Genomic DNA, 22237 nt, shown 5'->3' on the forward strand with positions numbered 1-22237 from the left:
CATAATGCTTCCTACGTCCTCAAATTCAAGACGTTTTTTAACGTACCAACTGGTTGGAAATTTGTCCTAGTGGGCCCATTTGCTTGTCCTTGTGGGCCCTTTTGAATCCCCACTAGTTGAAGTCCTTAAAAAATATCCTGAAGACTTGGCTTGAATTTGGCAAGCAGTGCTAGAATGCACGTGTATTTTTATGAGCCAATACTAAAAGCTTTTCAATGATTTTGAGCGATTTGAGTTGCTTATGAGATCCTTATGGAAACCCTGGTGCAATCTGAAGTTTCAAACGCAAGTTTTTTAAGTCTTTTTGAAGCCGAATTGTCACTCTTCAGAAGTAACAATAATAGAATGAGATGATTTCTTTTGAATCTCAGTTCTGAATGAAACAAGTACTCCCCAACTTTACAAATATTCAAGAAAAAATCTCAAAATTTACATCGTTCAATTGTACTTGTGATTTTTGCAAGGAATATGTACACCAGCACGAGTTAGCGTTGGTAATTTAAATCAGTTGGCCTTATTTAGCATCAATATAGCTACAGATTGTACAAATTTTTAACTAAAATTAGAAAAAACAGTATGTTTAGAGAATTATATCCAAAATCTTTATCAAGCCATGTAGATGGTCATCAGAACAAATTATTGTTTTAATGTAAGGTAGGATTGGGTCCGGCCTCCCTTGATGGTTGATGTTTGGGTGAAACAGAATTTCGAGAATGAAGTTTGACTGTAGTCTTGATTCAAATGTATTTTATGGCTGTTGCCCCCCATTTCTGAGAGTCTTTAGGGCGTAACAACGCAAAATTTCCACAGACCACCGACCCTGCCACCTTGACAGCGCCTTCACCTACAACCAGGCTTCGTCTTTGGCTAAAACGACGTTTCCCGATCTGTTTCAGCAGCAAACTTTGATACCCCCATGGTGCCCTTTCTGCAGTTCCTGCCCCCGTCGCATCACGAAGCTCCCGGCGCCTCTGCTGCACGCATTGTCAAGAGATGTAAAATTCTACTGCTGCAACATTTCTTACCTGCCTACTCTTGTGATTATTGATCAGTTTGTGTTCCATTTCTTGGAGGTCAGAAATTCATAATCTATTTTATAGAAGGAGTTTTATGACGATTTCTATCGAATTCTTAGCATTCACGCTTGCATTCCCATATCACGGCCATATCATAGCGTAACACGGTTTAGGGCACATCAATTCAGCGTTTTTCAGCCGTTTTTCTACGGCACATAATTTGGGATAATTTTTTTTCAATTTTTTAGACCAATAAAGTAAAATTGGAGAATTTTTCACGGCACACCAGGCAATACCTCAATACATGCTAGTGTATGGTAACGCAGTGGTTGAAAATATTGCATTAGTTTAATAACCAAGGGCTCCCAACAAAAGGTTGAGTAATTTTATATTTTTCAGTTAGTTCAAATTGTCAGTCATTAATAAACATAAAATTACAGTTATAACATCAATTCATTTTTCTTAGTATCCATTTTACGTCATCCCAAAAACTGCTAGTCCAAATTCACAAAGAGGTGTCCGAAAGTTTTTCAGCGACTTTTTGACCGAAAGTTTTCAATCATAGCAAAAATGCTTTTATCAATGTAAAACTTGCTTGATTTGCAAAATGCTTGCAGAATAATTATATTTTATCTCTAAAAGCATTGAACAGGGATACTTTTAAAGACCCGGTATGTAATGCATGATTGCAAAACAGCAAAAAAAATTCTACTAGAAAAATTGCAAACTGTCATGACACGGAATTCTTATTTCTGAGCAACTAAACACATGCTACAAAAATTGCTCTATAAAATTACTTTCTAATTTTAAGAACAAAGCTAGAACACCAAGAAAGAACACATAAATCAATATTTGCGTTTTTCTTTTTTTCTAAATAGAACAGAACATCAATTTTTGCATAACAAAACATTTATAAATACAATCAAGCATATCTTAAAAAGGCCAAGGTAAAAATAAAAATTCCGAAAAAACTTGTGCCAAGCATCTCCCAATATATCCAGTTAAAAAATTGACTACAGTAACGCAAATTACACGTGTAAATCATTTCAGGAATTGTACAGTTAATGATTGCCTTGATAAAAAATCAAATTGCTATGAATAATTGTTATTGATCCGTGAACTCAAAACAAGAATATAATGAGACTTCCATAGCATAACAGGGGTTCTACAAGTAATAACTTTTTTCAACATCGTCTTTGCAATGTTCATGATTAACCTCCAATTAAATAATTCGAGCAACAACCACGTTCGAATCTCAGCCATGAAATACCTAAACAGTAACAAATCTTTAAAATAGCCTGAAGATGATCTTCCAAGGTAAGTTGCCAGATCTTTCGGAGTCTTATTTGATTTCGTGGTCCAATAATTTTTACAACCAGGTTACTTCTATGAAGAAAGATAATTTTCTAACTGCCTTTATTCAAATTAGTTGCGATCTTTGGGAACGAAAGTTTGCTTACACCGATATTGTTACTCTTTGTATAAAATAATCTAGCGATTTCATAAATTCTTTGTTTATAGATTCAAATACAAAAGACGATATGCCATAAAATCTAAACAACGAAGCAAAACTAGCTGCGTGGAGCTGGCCTACATTTATTTACATAGATAGAAAATGGTTTCAGCTTAGAAAAATTCGAACAATGATGGCAGTACCATTCCTGTTCATGAAAATCTTTTGCTGGCAAATCCCCAATCGGTAGCAGTCTTTGCATCTGTACTCGCAATTTGCTATCTTCGAAGTCCTTGATTGCTTCAAGAACTTTCGCCTTGTTTCTTGGATTTTTCAAATGATGCAAAACAGTGGATGAAATGTCCTTAAGTGCCAATCTGCCCTTACGCATTCCACTGGTAATAACAAACGAACGTCCTTTCAACCGGCGACTTCCAGTTTTCTTTAACCTGGCTGATTTCTTCATCAGTTTAGCACGTTTCAGTTTGTTTCTTTTTTTGGTGGCTAGTCTTTGCTTTATGTCCTTTATCTGCCGCTCTAAAGCCAATTTACGTCGAAGTATTTTCTTTATTTCATTTTCCACATCAATATCGTTACTGCTAGTCGAGCATTCGCTGTCAGAACTTTGATCAACCTTAGGGTGGTGTGCTGTTATCTTAACTTCGATAGATGGACCTCCGTCTGATGTGCCTGAGCTGCAACTTTTCAAAGTTTTGTAACAAATTGTAGTTGTTTTGTGAAAGGAAGCACTTGGTTTACTTCTCAACACATGAGGCTCAAATTTGTGCATTGTCTTCGCGAAAAAGTCATCTGCATTTCGAAGAGATTCATCTAATTTTGACTCCAAATATGGTGTTTGGGTGAAATCTTCTAAGTATATTGGCGACTGGATCTTATTCTCAATAGGAGTTGCATTAAGAGTGACGTCATGGCAATTCAGAAAATCGCGATTCAAATCAACACTTGAATCTTCTGAGGAAATGCAATTCATTCCAGCACTCGGCATTCTGTTCCTAGCAATTGGCGCTGTCTCAACAGCAAGACCATCATTTAAGGAGGGTATCTTCATGTCGACACAAGGATCCGTCTTGCTCCTTTTCTTCTCTATTTCGCTCTCGCCTTCCAAATAGTCATTCTTTCGTTTTCTGCATGTGTGCTCCTCTATTGGGCAATCCTTGACAACACTTTCTATAGCATGAGTCTCAAACTCTTTCTTGCAGTTCTGTGTTTCAGCAGCCACTTCCTTCTCACCTTCCATTGCCTGATCATTACCTGATAACCCTCTACAGCGTAATTTTGGTGGCTTTGAGTCAGTTAATATATCGCCATTCGACAATTTTCTTTTCGCGGTCAAACTGGGGACTTTATGGAATGTAAAAATGTTTTCATTCACGACTTTTGGCTGCTCCCGTCTTTTGCGAATTTTAGCTGCCTTTTTTGTATCATGTATTACCGTTCTCTCAATATGATGAGCTTTCCATTCATCTATCACTTTCTCCTTAGCTGTCTGTGGCCGACTCTCTGACACTGTTTTTGAAGATGGAAGAAGTTTAAGCTGTGATTCATTTAGTAAAGGTGTTTCCATGGATGACAAGATGCTCTTCCAGCTTTGTTCATTGTTCTGTAAATCACCGCCATTTTTCTCGACTTGATTTGATAGCTTCAGGCATCTTCTGTCGCGGTCGTAACAGTTATTTGAGGAAACAGACTTGCAAACCGTAGCTGAACTTCTTGGTAACAGACCAATGCCAGAAAAAGGGTTGTGGGAGTCCGTACTTGATTCTTTTGTAAGCCCTGAACTGGTTGATAAATCAGACGATCCTAGTCTCAAATTTTCACTATCTAATGAGTTAGGGTTAGTTGCAATCGCGGCATCCCTAAAGCCAGTTTTACAAACTGCTGTCATCTTTGCTGGCGAAAATGAGTTGTGGATTCCCCCTTGCGGCCTCACGCTGAGATCAGTCTCAAAGTTGTTGTTTCCTTTTTGCCGCAGCCGCAACCGTATCTCATCACTTGATAGTTCAGAATCTTTGTAGCTGAGATAAGCACAATCTTTGGCAGCAAGAGAGTTTCTCCTCGCTGTGACAACTGTCTCTTCATTTTTACCACCACCAAGCCAGTTCATGAATGACTTGTACTTCTTTGGGTCTGTTTGAAAAAGGCCAGCTTTTGGCTCCCCAGCCATCCATTCCGTATATAAGACATCCAATTCCTCGCAATTGCATACATCTTGGAGGTCCTTTGCCTCACTTGATGTAGACACCCGATTGTTGAATTGCGATGTTTTGACAAGCATATCCAGAGAAATTTTCCCTCTGGTTTTGGCATCAGTATACTCTTCATTGGACACCATTTTCTCCGTGGCAACTGCATCACTCTTACTGTTAGTCAAAGATACCTTGGTACCAGATTTATACCCCGGAAGGCACATTTTCGGAAAGTCCTGACTTTTAAAAGCAAAATCAGTAGACATCTGGCACTCATGTCCTTTTCCAGTACAGTCAGCTTGTCTATTTAACACCACAGGGGTTTTTGTAAGATCAAATCCAAGTTCATTCGATGGAATTTCTGTGGTAATCTTCTTCTTGTGTTTCTCTTCTTCTAAGTACTGCTGAAGAAAATCTGAAATTTCTTCATCGAGTTTATCATCACAATCAGAAGAATCATCAAACTCTACTTCAACTGGGCAGCTAGATTCCTGCTTTTCAGAAACACTCAAGCGGCTGTCTTCATCAGCACCTTTCAAAATACCTTGCATCTTTGTCGATGTCAGATTTGGTTTTTCAAACAATATTTCTCTTTTAACAGATTCGTCTGAAGCATTTTCTTTGCCCTGACCCATCCCTTCATCCATTTCAACCAGCTGAGAAAACTCTTCGCCTGTTTTCTTAAGATTCCTTAATTCAATTGACTCTGCTGCACAAGCTCTTTCTACGTCTTTGAATGCAGAATCATTTTCAATACTGGAAAGACATTTCCCTTTTTCTCCGTCAATGGACCTCGTCATAAATTCATCTCCTTGACATTCTGACCGACATAGCAAATTCTCACATACTGCTGAATCTTGACCTAGGGTGTTCCCTTCATCAGTTTCTACACTTTCTTTTCCTTTATTCAATAAATCTTTTTCATGTGAAGCAGTAATTTCACTGTGGAAAGCAAGTGATGGTTTCTTGTCACCACTAAGGAGGCATTTTGCATCAAGCAAAGACAGCCCGTCTCCTCTAACTATCGCTACATTCCTTGACTCTTCATGTTCCCCAGTTAAAATGCCGTCTTGTGCCGATTTTTCGGGATTAAAGTGATTATTGTTTACTTCAGAAACAGAGTTTTCATGATCAGACACAATGCTTTCTTCCGAAGAACAATATAACTTCTTTGAAACTATTCTGGTCTCCTTCATTGAACTGCTTTCTCTCTGCACAGAACAAAAACTTGTTTCATTATCAGACAAGGCTACTGAGCTCACACTATTTTGAGCTGGAGAGCAATCTCGGGGTTCGTGTTCTGGAACAACTTCTGAAGTTTCTTGACTACTATCAACATTTAACAACTTTTCCAGCATTTCTGCGCCATCACAAATCGATTCACTCTGACTTCCTGAGTACCTTCTAACCCGGTGAAAATTTGTCTGTGTCCCCATTGCTTCTAGATCCGACAGGCTCATCTCTTTGTCATATTCTTGACTTGTATCTGAGTGCAATTCTACCGACTTTACAACTAAAGATAGATCTTTCCCTTGAGAACTATCGGATTTTATACAAGGGCTTAGATTTAGGCTTGACAATGTTGCCGTCAGCCCACAACCTCGTTGTTTCTGTTCGTGTTCTGGTGTCTTGGCTGGACTTGAATAGAGCTTGGAAATTTCAAATTCCTTTTTATTGCAACACTTAACAGGTGAAAAAATGGTATTGTCTTGTAAATGAGGAGCAACAAACTCTTGTCCAACCAGAAGGGCAGTTTTGGCAGGCAGCTGTGCAACCAATGCGCCACGCTCCCCATCGGCACCCAAACCAACACTGTGAATTTCACAAGTCAAATTCGCGATGGATACGTCAAACCCAACGCTTACCTCAGATTTATCAGCACATGGATTGTCTCTTACTGCTAGAAATTCAAATGTACAATTGGAAGTGACTGGTTGGCTTTTGCACTCATCGTGGCTTGATGACCAATTCAACGTGCATTCCGAATCAGCAGGATCCCTTAACGACGGACAATTACTCTCTGACGAATTCATATCCACAATCACATGTTTGGTGTCTTCAAATGTACCCGTGATTGAATTCGTATCCAATTCTGACTCTGCTGCTAATTCTTTCTGGGAGTTTTTCGTGTAATCCTTGGTCAGTCTACAAAACGACCTTCCTTCTTCACAACTGCGCATTATTGGCTTGTTGTCAAAAACACTAACCTTTTCAATATCAACTACCCTTTCACTTGCTGAGATTGTATTGTTTTCTTCTGGAGGAGCAGAACTCGTTGTCTTTTCGCAATCAACCACTAGCAAATTGCTGATCAATTTATTAAAAATATTTCCTTCCACCAAATTCTCGTTATCAGATGGTAAACACGAAAAAATCGCTTCACTTAATTTCTTTTCCGCACTAAAATCGTCCTGGAAGCAGCTGTCATCTTTTAGAGGAATGGTGCACAAATTCGAGTCTTGTTCTAAAAATATATCGCCAAAAGTTTCCTTGCCTTTTTCTGCAGGCATGCTGTTTGTTTTTTCATCATAGAGAGTCTGTCCCAACAAACAGAATTCTGAAATACCAAATAACGAATCCATCTTTTGACTTTGTGGTGAGCTGGAGGGATCCGAATTGTCCTTAAAACTTTCAGCAAAATCATCTGTCATACTTAACTGTTCCTCAGAGCCGTCACTTACAAGACAGTTACTTGAAGTCTGTACTGTTGGCAAATCACTTTCATGCCATTCGCGAGCAATATCTTCGACAGACTCTGCTTTCAGTGTTAACTTGCAGTGCTTTTTATGTCTTACAAAGTCAACGTATGTATCACATATCTCATTGCAGTAGGTACATCTCATTTCTTTGCCATGCTTTCTCTGATGATAAAAGTCTGCTTTTGCAGTGCCGGAACTGATTTTGCAGTACTTACAATAATATCTATTGGCAACAGAGCGTCCACCCACGTTTTTAGAGAGCAACTTTCGCGTCTCTCGGTTTTTCACATGCGTTATAAGGTAATGTCTATTTTTCGCTTTCAATGAAGCAGTGGATACACTGCAGTTTGGGTAATCGCAAAAATATGAACCTCTTCCATGCTTTGAAACATCACCTTTAGGGTCTTCAAATCTATACTTGCATTCTTTATAGATATGGTGGGCCGCATCATGTTGGCTACTAAAGGCTTTTCGACATCTAAAACAGGCATATGGAAACTGATGCCTCTTGCAAACGGCACGGTGTTTTAGAAGGGTCCGATTTGAACAAAAAACGATTTGACAATCATGGCAGACATTTTCAGTTAGACCTGTATGTTTTGGTAGGTGCCTGACCAATTGACAAAAGAATTTGAAAGTCTTCTGACACTCGGTACACCGCCAAGGAAGTAGGCCCTCATGCTTCTGCAAAATATGTGACTGCAACTTGAAAGTTTCTCTAAATTTCTTCTTACACTGCTTACAGGTCAGACGCTCTAGCTCGTGCACCAACTGCAGATGCTTTTCGAGGCTTTCGGTATCTGCGAACTCTTCATAGCATCCATTGATTAGACACAAGCTCTGTGAAAATATGCTGAAGGCATTGCAGTGTTTTTTGCCGTCATCATTTTCGTGCAGTGACAAATGCTTGGCTAAGAAGTCTTCGTTTTTAAACAACATTCCACAGGTATGACATTTAGGCCGAACACCCAGGCAGCTGCTTTTTTCGTGGATGCTCAATCGAGAACTACTATCCAATACTTTGAAACACCTCATACAGATTCGACGGATAGCTGAACAGAAAAGAGCAACAACATTAGTTGTACATTGAGAGAAAACGTAAAATGAAAAAATTTACTGATAGAAAAGGGGTTATAGAAAAATGTTTCATTTCCACAATGAGTTGTAACCATCACTGGTTGCTGGTCACGGAACAATTCAACACAATGTTGAAGAGTTCTGCCCTTCGCAAAAATGCAGTAGTTAATGATGGTATGTCAGGAACAATTTCGTCACCAAGGCCATCAAACTAGACTACACCTTTAGTGCATAAAATTCGAGGTGCAGCCAGAGAAGATGATCAGATGGCAAGAACATTTACAAGTCCTTAACTTGGGTCAGTGTTACATAAACAAAAGGGGGCAACAAACTTCTGATCACCAAGGGTGGTCCGCGTTATCCTTCTAGGAGTCAGGTCTATTCAATTGCCTGTGGTGTTAGAATTTATGGAAAAAGTGCTTTCCAGTGTTTCAAAGGGCGCAAACAAATGAAAAACAGAACTGAATTTCGTTTCATGAAAACTGTTTTTGCCGTTTATGAATTTAGCATAAAATGTTTCGCCGGAATACTCACCACTGAGGCTATTTTTATTCTTTGGGTTGTCTGTTGCACTATCAACCAATCCAAGGGACTTTGCGAACTGATTCCCATACCAGACTAGCAATTCTTGTCCCGGATTAATCCTCTTGTATGTGCGGTAATAGATTTGTGAGCAGTATTGGATAGCGATGAGGTTTTGCTCTGGTTCTGTTCGCGCGCAGTTGATGAAGCGCATCCAGTTGGAAGTGGTTTCGTCCTCAGCGTCCACATAATGAGAAACTCGTTGCTGAGATATAATCTAAACAGAAAAAATAGCTAACAGTGAATGAACAAGCCATGTTCTCTGTTTTTATAGATAAAAAACTGAAAGATGTCTACCTAGATCCACAAAAAAGTCTACATTTTTAGACAATGAAATGACCAATGAAATGTCTGTAGGAATCACGAAGGACCAAGATACTTTAACCGCACGGTTGTGTCTATTGCCAGGATTCCGCATACCCCCCCCCCCTCAATATTGATCTTTAACACAAATACCTATAAATATGCCATAGAAACCTTACCTCCCATTGATAACCGGACTCTATGAGGTCATCTATAACAGATTCTCCAACATACGGTCCAAAGCGGACCCGCTCTTCGATCACAGTTTTGGCAAATACACCAGTTCCAGCTCCCGGAATTGAAGACTTGTCAAGGTAAAGCTCATCAGGTAGTGTCGCTCTAGCTCGTGTTTGACCGCAGTTCTCATTAAATACTTTGTCTTTTTTCCAAGTCTCCGGTCCATCATAAGGACACTCACCATGGAATACACCGTTGCACTTAGCACAGACTGAAATGAATAGGTCAGATCGTAAAAGAAAGAAAATTCCGTTTCAAAATATAATCTTCGAATCGAAGAGGGGCTAAAACAATAAATGATCGTTTCAGTTTTATAGCTTCCCAGTTTATTATCATACGTGTTTTATGACTGAAAACATTCACAGCATTCAATCAAACTTCAGGCAAGTTAGAAATGTCATATCTATACCGCTGCTTTTCTTAGCGAATTTACCATAATGAAAAACAAGCAAATGGCAAAAAATTGAAGACAAAAATTAAAAAACCGAAAGAAATACTTACAAAGAAAATGATCCTTGTCGCAAGGTGGGCGATTACACTTTTTGTTTAAGGGATCATGTTCATTCCACAGCTCATTTTCTAAACTTGAAATCTCCTTAAGTGAAAGAAAAAAATTGGTATTTTGAAGGAAAATTTCATTGAGGAGAATTTCAGAGGTTTTCTGAAAACATTTCATTGCATGCAAATAGCCAAAATAAATCTTTACCTTTATACAGAGACAGATATGAATTACAGCCAAGAACGCCAAATTTCAGAAAGACATTCTCAGACTTTCAATAAAGAAATAAAATTGCTTGATAGTCTGCATTTTTGGATTGTAAATGTAACTGAGAAGTCAAACTATTACAATCATATACAAGAGACTGGGTCTTGGTAATCTAAAATGGTAAGCTTGCTACTTCCACGAGTCTTTCAGAAAAGCCTTTTTCTCCGTAAACAACATACATCAACATCAGTCAGCATCCCACTTATAAATTAAATCTCACAAAATAAATACCTGGAATCAATGAAATGTTTTTTACTTAATCGAATCCACAAGCACAATGATATATGAGTGCAACTGCTTAGCAATATTTAATTCCAAAATGTAAATAAAGCAACCTTGTCAAATGCTATAAATTAACAATCGAAACAAAAAGCATTATGGGCCCCCTTCTTTACGGCATAATTCATCCGAAAATTTAAGCGACAAGATCATTTCTCGATTAATACTGGCATAGTAGTCTGCAAAAGCTCAAAGATATGCCTTCTCTTTGCAACCATCTTTCCATTAAAACAGTAACTGATATCATAGCATGGTTTTTCAGTGATAAGCCTGCTTTGTCTTGAGCAATCCTCGTGATTTTCGTAAGGTTACATTTCTGGTGCAAGCAAAGATCACCTCTTCTGATCTGTTACATATTTTTATAAAGGGTACTTCCAGAAAGTTTGGCTTGGGGTTAGATGTTTTAATTCAGATTTTTGTAGAGGTAATGTTTGAAGAAAGACAGATGACATTCTTTTTTCATAATCTAAAACAAATCAAAGTGGATTCCTCAACCCTGGCTTGATCCAAATTGGTCATCTAGACCTAATCACAGCTGATTCTTCAATCCTGACTTCTAATCTAAACCATAAACAAAGCCAATCGAGTCTGGCTGATCACTGACTAACAAATCATCTGGATTTTTAGCAATCCACTTTGATATTCCACTTTAGATGGCCAATTTTCCAGAACAAATCAAGCCAAAACATAATGTTATAGAGAAGAAGAATAACCATAACAAAACATGCCAACCTTTGTATCTGTATCAACCAAGTATTGTTGCCCCTTCTTCCACTTCCTATTTACATTTTGCTTCTCATCCGGGTTTCTGATCTTCTTTGATTGAACAGATATTTTTCTTGCCTGGGTTTTTTTCTCTTTTTCTTCAGCCTTGCTCTGTTTCTCTGCTTCTTCAGCCTTGCTCTGTTTCTCTGCTTCTTCATCCTCGGTCTGTTTTTCCTCTTCTTCTGCCTCGCTCATATCACTTCTGCTGTTCTCATCCACACTAAAGATGCTCATGTCAGTTTGCGACATACTCTCCTCTGCATTGCTTGTTGTGTCAACACTCTTCGTGCTTTCCTCTGATGACATTCCAGACTTGATGGATACATTATCAACAATGTTACCTGGAATAAGTTTAGCTTATTGATTTGCTGATATATGGCAAATTATTAACTTCTTATAAAACATGAAACATAGAGACAACCTTTTGAAACTACTCAGCCTTATTGTTACTTCTTCAAGAAACCACAAAAAAGACGGGTTACAAGAATGAGGGTGGGACAACTTACCCTAGAACACAAAAACTATCATCTCAAACATTAACATGGACTGTTTCTGTTTATTGCAGAAATGGGAATGTATAAGTCCTAATTCATAGAGGAAGGCTTGACTTCGAATCAGATACTGCTTTTATCCAGGAAACAAAATGAGCATTAAAAAACTGACTAATGAGCAGAACTTAAATTACGCATTTCTTCCCACTGCCCAATTGAATAACAATTTTGCAGATTTTCCCACCATCTACTTAGCTTTTATACCTTCTTGGCTCCAATCCAATTAAATTCACTTTGGGTATGAACCTATATTTTGGAAAAATGCTCTACAGTGTAACAAATGATGTAACAAGTAGCGTGTCACGTGATATCAAATCCGTCACTTCCGGTTAAAGGCATGTGTTATGCTAAGTGTTTTCTGTAATGATCAGTCTTTGGGTATCCAAATGAATTGAAGTCTATTTATCTTCTCTCTCTCCTTGCCGAACCTAAACGCAACAATTACAGTTGATGACAGAGGTACAAGACTGAGTTTCAAGAGTATCCCTATCATGGCTTCTTTATCGATTGTTCCCGAGAAAGTTGATTCAGGAGATTTTGTTGGGTGGCTTTGCAATTTTAATTGCTGTGCCACTGCAAATAATTGGACAAATGGCGATAAGCTCAAAAAGGCCCGGGCGCTGCTTACTTACATTGTCTACTTGCTGAAAAGAAGGACAGTTTTGCTGCTCTAGCAATGATCTCACTGAAGCGCTCTGCCCTAAGGTTGATCAGGAGAGGTAATAGTGCGAGTTTGAATGCCGTACTCTACAACAGTATGAAGAAGGTATCACATCCAATGATTCCCTTTCTTACTGAATAGATGATCAAGAACTCCGGACGAATATTCAACTAAAAACAATACCTGCTTTCTTTGTATTCTGCTTGTTAGTATTGCATAACTTGCAGCCACAGGTAAACTTTCCATAATCTCTTTTAACCTTTGGGCGAGTTTTCCGTTGAGAAGGAAGATTGGCTGGACTTATTCGCAAAACAGTCTTCTGCTTGTTGGGTTGGAGTGAAAGCCTGTTCACTTGCACAATCAGGTCTTTACATATTTCAGCTAAAAAGAAGTTGTTCAAAAAGTTGATTAAAATCATGTCTCATATTTTTCTGGAAAAACAAGAATATTTGCCAGGAAAGTATGCACAACCAAAATTGAGCACAACTATTGTTGCAAAAAAAGGTTGCAAAATTTTTTCTTGACGAATTCTTCTTTGGCAAGAAGCAAACTTGACCAATATACATTGTAGAATGGCTTCATTTACAACTTGTCTTGCAAATCTACTAAATTTTAGAGTCACGGCATATTAGCATCATCAACATTAAATTGCCCTTCTATGGCTATATTACAACATGAAAATAGGATATACAGCTGAAAAGATGAAATTATAACATCAAATACCTGCATGAGCTCTACGCATCTGGATATTACCATCCTTACCCTCTGCTTCCTTTTCAGCATGCATTTCTATCACTGATCTGCTTGGTATCTCAATGTTATTATCCCAATGCATAGACTCCTTTTTACCATCAACTGTTTCAGACCTGTTTTCTGCCCCTTTGTTGCAATCCTTATCCTCTGTTTCACTGACATCATTTACATTTGTCTCTACATTTGTCTCTGACCCTTTTGCTATGTCTGTAGAACCATTTTCAGTCACTGTTTCCTTTTCGTCCCTTGCATTTGTCTCTGAAACGCCGGCTACAAGCCAGTTAGGATAAACATGCTTTGTCTCCTTTTCAAAATTTGCATTCTCCTCCAGTTCGATTGCCCCGTCCATTGAATTAGATTAAGGTCGCATAATTCACTAGTAGAAAAAAGTTATTTTAATACATTTCACATAGATGCTCCACAAAAAACATGTTATTTAGCCAGAGTTCCCATACATTTCAAATTGATTGCAAAAACAAGCTTATAAACTTTGTTATTCAATAAATATGCTGGAAAAACATTCAAGAACAATTCCAGAAATCAAGATTATAAAACATATAAAACAAGATTAGAGAAATCAGGGCTTTCAGTGGGGGCGTACCGTAGCCCACGAGTGCGCAGGCAAGCCCCCAGCGTTTCACTTGTGAGCGATAAATCACAAGTCCAATGATAAATATTTCCTTTGTAGAAGCAATTTCCAGATGATGCAATTTTTTGTGATCCACTGCTGAAATTGGCTAATCCTTTTGAGAAACTCCTTTTTGAAACGGAAACTCCTTTTTGAGGCTGATATGCTGCTGCCCTTCAAAGTACCTCTTGCATTTTCAAGATCAACTAAGGGCCTGTTTACATGAAATGGGCTAGCCCACTTAAGTGGGCTGGTCTCCACATGTGGGATCTTTTTTGCAAGTGTTTACAGAATAATGCGATCTATCCCACTCAGATGGGCTTGCATCTTGTTTGAAACTTGTAAAGGAGTTTTTTTAGTTTTTGGTGACATCATGATGAATATCAGTTTTCACAACAATGGCGAATATCAAATTTGATTTCTTTTCTGATCGTGAAATTACTCGGCATGCTTAGTCTCATATCATACGTCATGGTATAAGATCGGCAACCATCCCTGTTGTCCACTTAAATGGATTTTTTACAATATTATCTATGCTTTTGTAAGCTTTTGCTATGTTTTTGGAAGAGAAGTTTTGCTTAGGTCAGCCATTGTTGATACGTAAATAAAGTTTTGATTTGGCGCCAGCTTCCTTTACGCACACGCAATGACATTCCGTGAGTGAGCTAGCCCACCCGGTTGCGTTTACCTGGATAATTTCCATCCCACCTGACGCGGATCCCACCTCCTGCCTTTCTTGCGGATCTCACCTGAGTGGGCTGCCCCCCCCCCCCCCCTGTAAACACAATTACAGAGTACAAAGGATAGATGAAGAGTTTCTTAACAGCTACATGCATCAATTCCAAGTAAGCTACGATGGATAATTTGCAGGAGTGTTTTTCAAAGCAGGGGACAAAAGAAAGCAGGACGCAAATCATCAGTACCTTAGACTCTCAAGACACTTTCAAAGAGAAACTCAAGCAGAAATTTGAAGATTACAACAGTGTTTTCTAAAATGAGATTAGTGGATCTCCAGGTCAGACGAGAGACAGTATGAAAATGAAGATATCATCAGTCACATACGCCATACACATCCAAAAGACCAAAGCTTTTGCAGCATTTTGTAAAGAACCTATTTTGCGAGAATGAAAGAGTTTTAAGAACTTTGAGCGAAGCTATGTTTTCTAATGCAAACATTTAGGAAGTCTGTTTAATGAAACGCTGCAACGAATTTCCAAACATGTGCAAAATGGCAAGCCTTGTTATGTCGATCTTTTCCTCAAATTGGAAGATTGAAAAAGCATTTATCACCCTAGACAACACACTTTCTAACAACAACCCCTCTATCTCACACAGTACTCTTAACATCCTCTTTGGAATAAAAATGAAAAGTGAATAACATTGAGAAAGCTTTGGATTTATACTTGAAAATGAAATGGAAAATAGAATTAAAAATTAAAGAAAGTATCTGGCCTAAGAAAGAAATTGAAGCTTGTTCAACAGACGATCTGTCAAAGTTGGAGAGTAATGAGGAATGTGATACAATTGGCTTCTCTAAGGCAGAACTTAAACATTTTAGCAAATGGAGTATTTGCTGATTTTAAATAAAGCGTTTCAGTTAAAAAACTCATTATTTTCTGTTATCAAATGAATTTGAATCTTGCGCTCCATAATGATCATGTGAGTTTTCATTCATGCATGTCAATTTCTGAACGTGAAAGCCCTGCAAAGTGTTTAAAGATTTGAAAATGGCTTTGAAAAAAGCAAACATTTTACAACATACTAAAAGCTTTTTCGTCTGACACTCCTCAGAGCATAAAACGTCAGAATCGGGGTCCGAAAGAACACAATGAAAATTATATACCCAGTTGTGGATCGAAATAGGCCAATCAGAAAAACGCAAGCACAAGACCGGTATAGTTGACCAATCAGTGCCGCGAGCCTAAAGAAAAATGACCAATGGAGTCCAAGAGAGAAAACGAACTCCTTCTGTCTACACAATGGCGGCTTTTTCGTTTGTATGTAGATCGACTCCAAAACTGCTAGATGGAAGGACGACCGGGCTCTGCCAATTATCCGAAACATGTCGTCATTATAGAGTTTTGCACAATCTGGGTTGTCTAAAAGATGTTGATTGATGGCAGAATCACTTGTTTTAATAGTGTTTCTAGACCTACAAGATCGAGGAGGCTGTTCTCTTTGAGGGGCAGTTTTGTTTCTTATGTTAGAAGGAACATGCTGTTTTATCCTATCCCCCAATCTTTGGATTGTGCGTCCTACGTAGCCAGAATCACACTGGCACGTAAATTCATAAATGACGGAACTTTTTTGGTTGGTAGGAACGCAATCCTTTTGAATGGATGGAAGGGCTCTCCTAGTGCTGTGAACAATACAAGGATTGACAGCAAAGCAACATTTAGTTATGGCTTGCCTAATCTGACTCTCGAATCGCAAGGAAGCGTTACCAACACATGGTAGTTTCAAATAAACTGGGCACTTTCGCGGACCAAACTTTTGGCCGAAAAAACTTGCGATCTTCTCCTTAGTATAAGATAAAATGACGTCTTCTGGACAGCCGTTGTCCAGAAAGATCGTTTTAAGTTTTTCCAGTTCAGCGTGCCGATATACACTGGTAAGAAATCCAGTGTTAGACTTTTCGACCAAAACATCTAAAAATGGCAAGGAATCATTTTCTTCCTTTTCAAACGTAAACTGGAGGGCTGGGTGTAGGCTATTAAGGTGTTTTAGAAAAATATCACACTCAGCCTCTGTTTTGAAAATGGAATATGTGTCATCCACATACCGAAAATAGACACCTGGCTTTTGGTCGCAGTCAAACAAACGCTCTTCATGAAAGCCAACAAAGATATTGGCCAAGGCAGGTCCCAGAGGGCTACCCATAGCGACACCATCCTTTTGTTGGTACATTTCATTGATAAAACTGAATTCAACTGAACGTGTTGCAGTTTCCATCAGTTCAATGAATACTTCCTCTGGGAATGGTGGGCTATTAAGCTCGCTCCGGTACAAAGCGTCGGCACATATTTTGATGGTCTCACTCAAAGGGACATTTGTGTGACGTGGGACGTTCGGCTTGTGTATTTTAGGGAGGCCATACATTTGTGGTCGTTGAGAGCCCGTGGGTCTTATCCTATCATAAATTTCTGTAGCCAACACTTTTGAGTTAACCAGTTCCAACAAACGTTTTTGGAGTTTCCGCTCTAGTCATTCTGTCCTGTGTTTCGACATCACCTATTTTAGCAAATTTTTCTTTGTCGTGGAGAATTACCTCCATTTTTTTGATGTAGTCCTTTTTGTTCAAAATTACCACTCCAGACCCTTTACCAGGTTTTGTAATAAAGATCTCATTGTTAGCCTGAAGAGATTTTAGTGCTTGGAAATGTTCTCTATGCAAAAGAAAATCAGAGTGGTCGATGGCAGAGCCGATATACGCATATGCCAAATCGCTTAGTCATGCTCGTAATTTGTTAAATTCTAAAGAGTTCGAAATCTCCTGCTTGCCAAGTTGAGCGTGTAAAATTTCGAATTCAGAAAAGAGTTCCTCTCTGTTGATTGTTTGGGGTGGGATGCAAAATTAAAGTCCATTACCTAAGAGAAATTTTTCAGTATCAGAGAGAGAATAATCCGAGAAATTGAAAATATATTTTTTGGTAGGATAAATATGTTAGGATAAAGCAGCATGTTCCTTTTCCAACATAAGAAACAAAACGGCCCATCAAAGAGAACAGCCTCCTCGATCTTGTAGGTCTAGAAACACTGTTAAAACAAGTCATCAAGTGTTAAAACAAGCAAAAAAATTGTTCACATGTTTAAAGATTAGCAAAACTGTGACAACACAATTTTCTTGATCAGGTAAAAACTGATATCATTTATTTTTTAAATCCATAAAATCTATCCATACTGCTGACATTAAATATCATCAGTTTTGGCATACTGGAAAACAGTGCCTTGGGAATCTAAGAGGATCATTAATGAGAAAAGTCAAGCCGAATTGGCCTTCACCCTAACTGCTAGAAAATCCTTCATTTTTGGTGTAATTAATTGCATGAAAAAACTTCAGCTCATGCAAACTCAACTTGCTTCCTCAAGGCACTGCATCCTGATGCATTTCCATGGCCATTTAAAAACCCTATTGGTTGGACTATAACAGAGGACTATTGCCTATTGCCATGTAACCAATCTGTAAAGTAAGGCTAATATACAGTGATTTAATTACAAATGCACTGCCGAGCCTATTGTTGACAATGTTTGATTTACTGAGAGGACTTACTGCCTGTAACTCTAAGCTGTTAAATATTGTCTTGAGGCTTTATCTGTATGTAAACAGCTAGTTTTCTCAAACAGAGGCTGATTTAAGAAGAGGCCTTGATAAAACAAAGAGTGCTGAAAACCAAAAGAGTCAAAACACATACCATTCTGAAAACTCCATATAAGAATAGAACAATTTGTAACTCTTAACAAGGATCTATTCATTTTATTTCCTTTGAGGAATTTGTTTGCTTAGCTTATAGTTTTAATTTCAGCCAAAAAAGGGGTCAAACCCTAAATGCAAGAAAATGTTTCTAAAAACAAGATATATTTGTAAATTAGGAACTAGATTACCTAGTAGATATAGATGTGAAGTATTTAATGTTCTCGTGAATTTTCAAAAATTTAATATCTGAAGACAAATTATTTCAACCCTAACAAAGCAATGGCTGAAAAAGGTGCTCTTTTATGCAAAAATAACCTCAAAATGATGCAGTAAAACATGAAGCAATTTCTGGGAGATAGTCCTATTGAATGATTGACTCGGAAATACTTTTGCAGAAAATTTTTTATTGTTTGCTGTTTGCAATGGAATAAAGGAAATTGGCATCACCTAAGTGGTAGTGATATTCAGGTAAATGAATGCCAACAATTATTGGCACAGAAACAGGATCCCTCTGGGTAGGAAAAGTCTTAAACAAAAGGTTACTGCAAAGTTAGGAAAAGAAACTGCAAGGAGCGTTAACATTGGAAATAGTGTAAACAGTATGAATGATTGATGATTCACTGATCAAGCTTGGTTCACCAGCAAAAATTTATATCCTTGCCAATTTCAGTGAGATATTCTGCTGTCCCTCCTCTTCGAATAGGGCAGAAAATATTTTGGAATCTCGAAAAGAGAGAAAAGGCTGTTCAACTTGGGAAAATTTATTGTGCTTGCCCTACTATGCAAAAAGCTGTCAGGGAAATTTTCAATGGGAATATCCCTGGCACATTTTCAGTTAGAAAGTCAATGAGGAGAATACTAAAAACGTTTGATGTCATGAGAGAGTATAACAGGAAGTCAGTTTGTTATTTATTTTCAATTTGAGGATTGATGCTGGTGAAGCTGCCTGTCTATTTTCATATTTGTACAGTGGTTGATAGCTTTTGGTAAAACCTGGTTATAGGACCCTCTCAGGCGATAAGGTGGACAGAGCCTCCAAGAAAAACACTGCTTGAAAAATAATTTTGTAGATTTAATTAACTTTTGAGAACTAACGATTGAAAATTTACCAAAGGAAACATCAATTAACAGATATAAAAGATCAGACCCACATCAAGAAACAAAAGAAAACACAAAGGAATGAAGGTTGCAAAGCGATCAGAAATACGACGACCAAGCCAAAATTAGGAAAAATAAAAAGTTTTTAACTTCATTGTAAATAACTTTCTGCTTCCGTATCCATTCATAAGATGGATAGGAATTCAGCCTGGGAGTAAGAAAACCTATCTGTTGAGTGATGGAATGCAGGTCTCATAGTCATCTGAAGTGAAGCAAATGCATTGCAATTGATTTCTGTGAAAAACTTTTGCAGTTGATGCATAGAGGGTTGTAGCATAGCTCTAATAGCGCGAAAAATAAAACTATGAATAATCTGATTGTTAAATACGCCTTATTATGAGGTAAAAACAACCCCTTTGTCATTGATCTTACCGACGATTGGTGCAGTGGAGTTAACAACTTCCGATCGAGGATGGTAGGCCCAAAGGAATGAGAGCTGCCCGATTAAGAATTCGAGTTGCATACGAATAAAAAAAGTTTTTAAGATTAATCAATCAAATTATCTTGAAAACTTGCATAAATACTTACTGCATCGTCCGTAAGTCTTCCTCATCGCCTGCAACAACGTAATTCGGTCAACATTTCCCGCTCTCGAATCATAACACTACTAGGCCCACTACATGCCTTTAAAAAATGTGCACGTGCACCGATATGCGCCTGCGCTGTAGCTTTGCACTGTGATCCAGTGGCTTCTTGAGGTTGGGATAATGGCATGGCATAGCACAAAGTGTGTATCAACCTTTTAATTCATTTTAAGCTGGAAAACGACCGATCTTCGAAGAAAGTTGGACCATGGAAGCAAAGATGAAAGACTGCGAGGGTGTCAGTCCTATTCATCGAGCAAGCTCCTCTTTTTATAAGTTTAGTGCCAAAGGCATGCCTGGATCTCCACTCCCCTCCCTTGATGACATCAAATATAGCTATTATTTTTCTTTCTCTTGCCCTTCTCTTTTTCGTGTATGCCTTGTCCATTGCTTTTTTGCGATTACTAAACTGGATCTCAATTTTTGGATTCGCATTCATTCGTTAGATCATATTTTAATAGAGTTTTTTTTCTATAACTATGTTTGGATACTCTTTACTTAGTCCCTTGGCAAAGAGTTATTTTTTCATGCAGAACTGATTTTCAGTCATTGACACGCGTGATTCCAGTTTTGCACTTCCCACCCTTGCATAGAAGCAGAGTAGTTAAATGCTATAGCAAATTATCTCTCTTCTACTCTTGAAAATAGGCAAATGCTTTGGAGTAAGGCTTTATTTTGTCATATTTAACTAGCTTTCCAATAAACATTTTTAGAAGGAAAAATCACAAGAGAACACACAAGAGAGCCTTTAGATCAATCTTGAGCTTGTTTCGAGAAATTTTCTTCCATAGATGCCCTCCAAGAAGATTAGAACTATCATGTTCTTGAATGCAATTGTGAAATTTGTAAGGAGATGGTCACGGGAATGTTGTTAGATACCAATAAATACCAATGTAGTTAGATAGCAATTATTTGTGTACCAACATGAAATAAGAAATGATGAAACGAAAGGAATACCAAAAACAGCATTTCGCAAGACTGAGTACGAATATTTTATGATGTCATGCCTTATTAGCGTTTTTCCAGATTATAGAGGTGATCGCCTGAAAACCGACTTGTGCTGATCCCCTGTGCAACATGCATACTACCGACCGCTTAACGGATATCTTCTGTTTACTAATGGATTTAGAAACTGGCACAGAAAGAAAAAAACCCTGCTATAGAAAGGCGGAATCTGTTGAAAGTTTGGGTACACCACAAAACAATTTAAGCAGAACAGACAAATTAAAATGACAAGCGTGGGTATTTCCCTTCATCATCCATAAATCCCTTACAAAACTGTGAAGAACTTTTTGGCGGTACAAAATTTGAAAATGGCTCTTGAAACATTTGAAATCATAATAAAAGCTTTTTAGTCTAACACTTCCAAGAGTATGGAACGTCAGAATAAGGGTCCGAAAGAGCAAGATGGAAAGTATATATCCAGTTGTAGATCTAAATAGGCCAATCAGAAAAACGCAAGCACATTACCGGTATAGTTGTCCAGACAGTACCGCGTGCTTATAGGAAAATCGATCCACAACTGGGTATGCATTTCAATATTGTGCTTGCGGACCCATATTCTTACATAATCTGAGGATTACCAGCCAGACAAAAAGCTTTTTGAAAGTTGCAAAATGTTTAATTTTTTCAAAGCCGTTTTCTCTTATAATTTGTCAATCGCATTAGAGAAAGTATACAATGCGTATATCGTGACGCTGAAACGTTCATCTTATCAATTTTCAACAAGAATAAAAAATCCTTTCACGTTATTTTGGACTTAAGGAAGTTTTCTTGTCCGGCGATATATCTTCGTGTAATCGATCAGCAAAAAGCTGTAAAATAATTTTACTGATAATGGCAAGCCATCTTCGCAAGCAATAAATCGGGGATCTCCACTTCAATTGCCCACAAACACTCTTTTCAACAAAATAGGCCTTCTCTTCTATAAAAAATCCTCTAATCAAGTCCTGTAAATCACAATGAGGGTCTTTGTAACTATGAATATGAAAAAAGAAGCAATAAAACGATCCAGTCTCCTTTCATCTGGTGAGAATAACGATTTCAAGTATTGCTCGGTCATATTATTTCAGTGCGTGCCTGGTCTAAGCGAAGAAAACAAAAG

The 22237-nt window shown here is 38.0% G+C and overlaps 1 protein-coding gene across 1 annotated transcript; it reads right to left on the minus strand.

Annotated features, from left to right (window-relative positions):
• Positions 1-1857: 1857 nt before the first annotated feature.
• On the minus strand, positions 1858-22117 carry LOC135684388 (uncharacterized). Its single transcript, XM_065199931.2, has 8 exons — positions 20078-22117; positions 13320-13725; positions 12780-12977; positions 11352-11725; positions 10076-10169; positions 9517-9785; positions 8987-9251; positions 1858-8427 (listed from the first exon to the last, which is right to left on the minus strand). The coding sequence occupies exons 2-8, from the start codon at positions 13696-13698 to the stop codon at positions 2588-2590; spliced, it is 7419 nt and encodes a 2472-aa protein (XP_065056003.2). The 5' UTR covers positions 13699-13725; positions 20078-22117; the 3' UTR covers positions 1858-2587.
• Positions 22118-22237: the final 120 nt, after the last annotated feature.

Source organism: Rhopilema esculentum, chromosome 21 (assembly GCF_057945365.1).
Source record: "Rhopilema esculentum isolate cy_ngs chromosome 21, ASM5794536v1, whole genome shotgun sequence".
Classification (NCBI taxonomy): Eukaryota; Metazoa; Cnidaria; class Scyphozoa; order Rhizostomeae; family Rhizostomatidae; genus Rhopilema; species Rhopilema esculentum.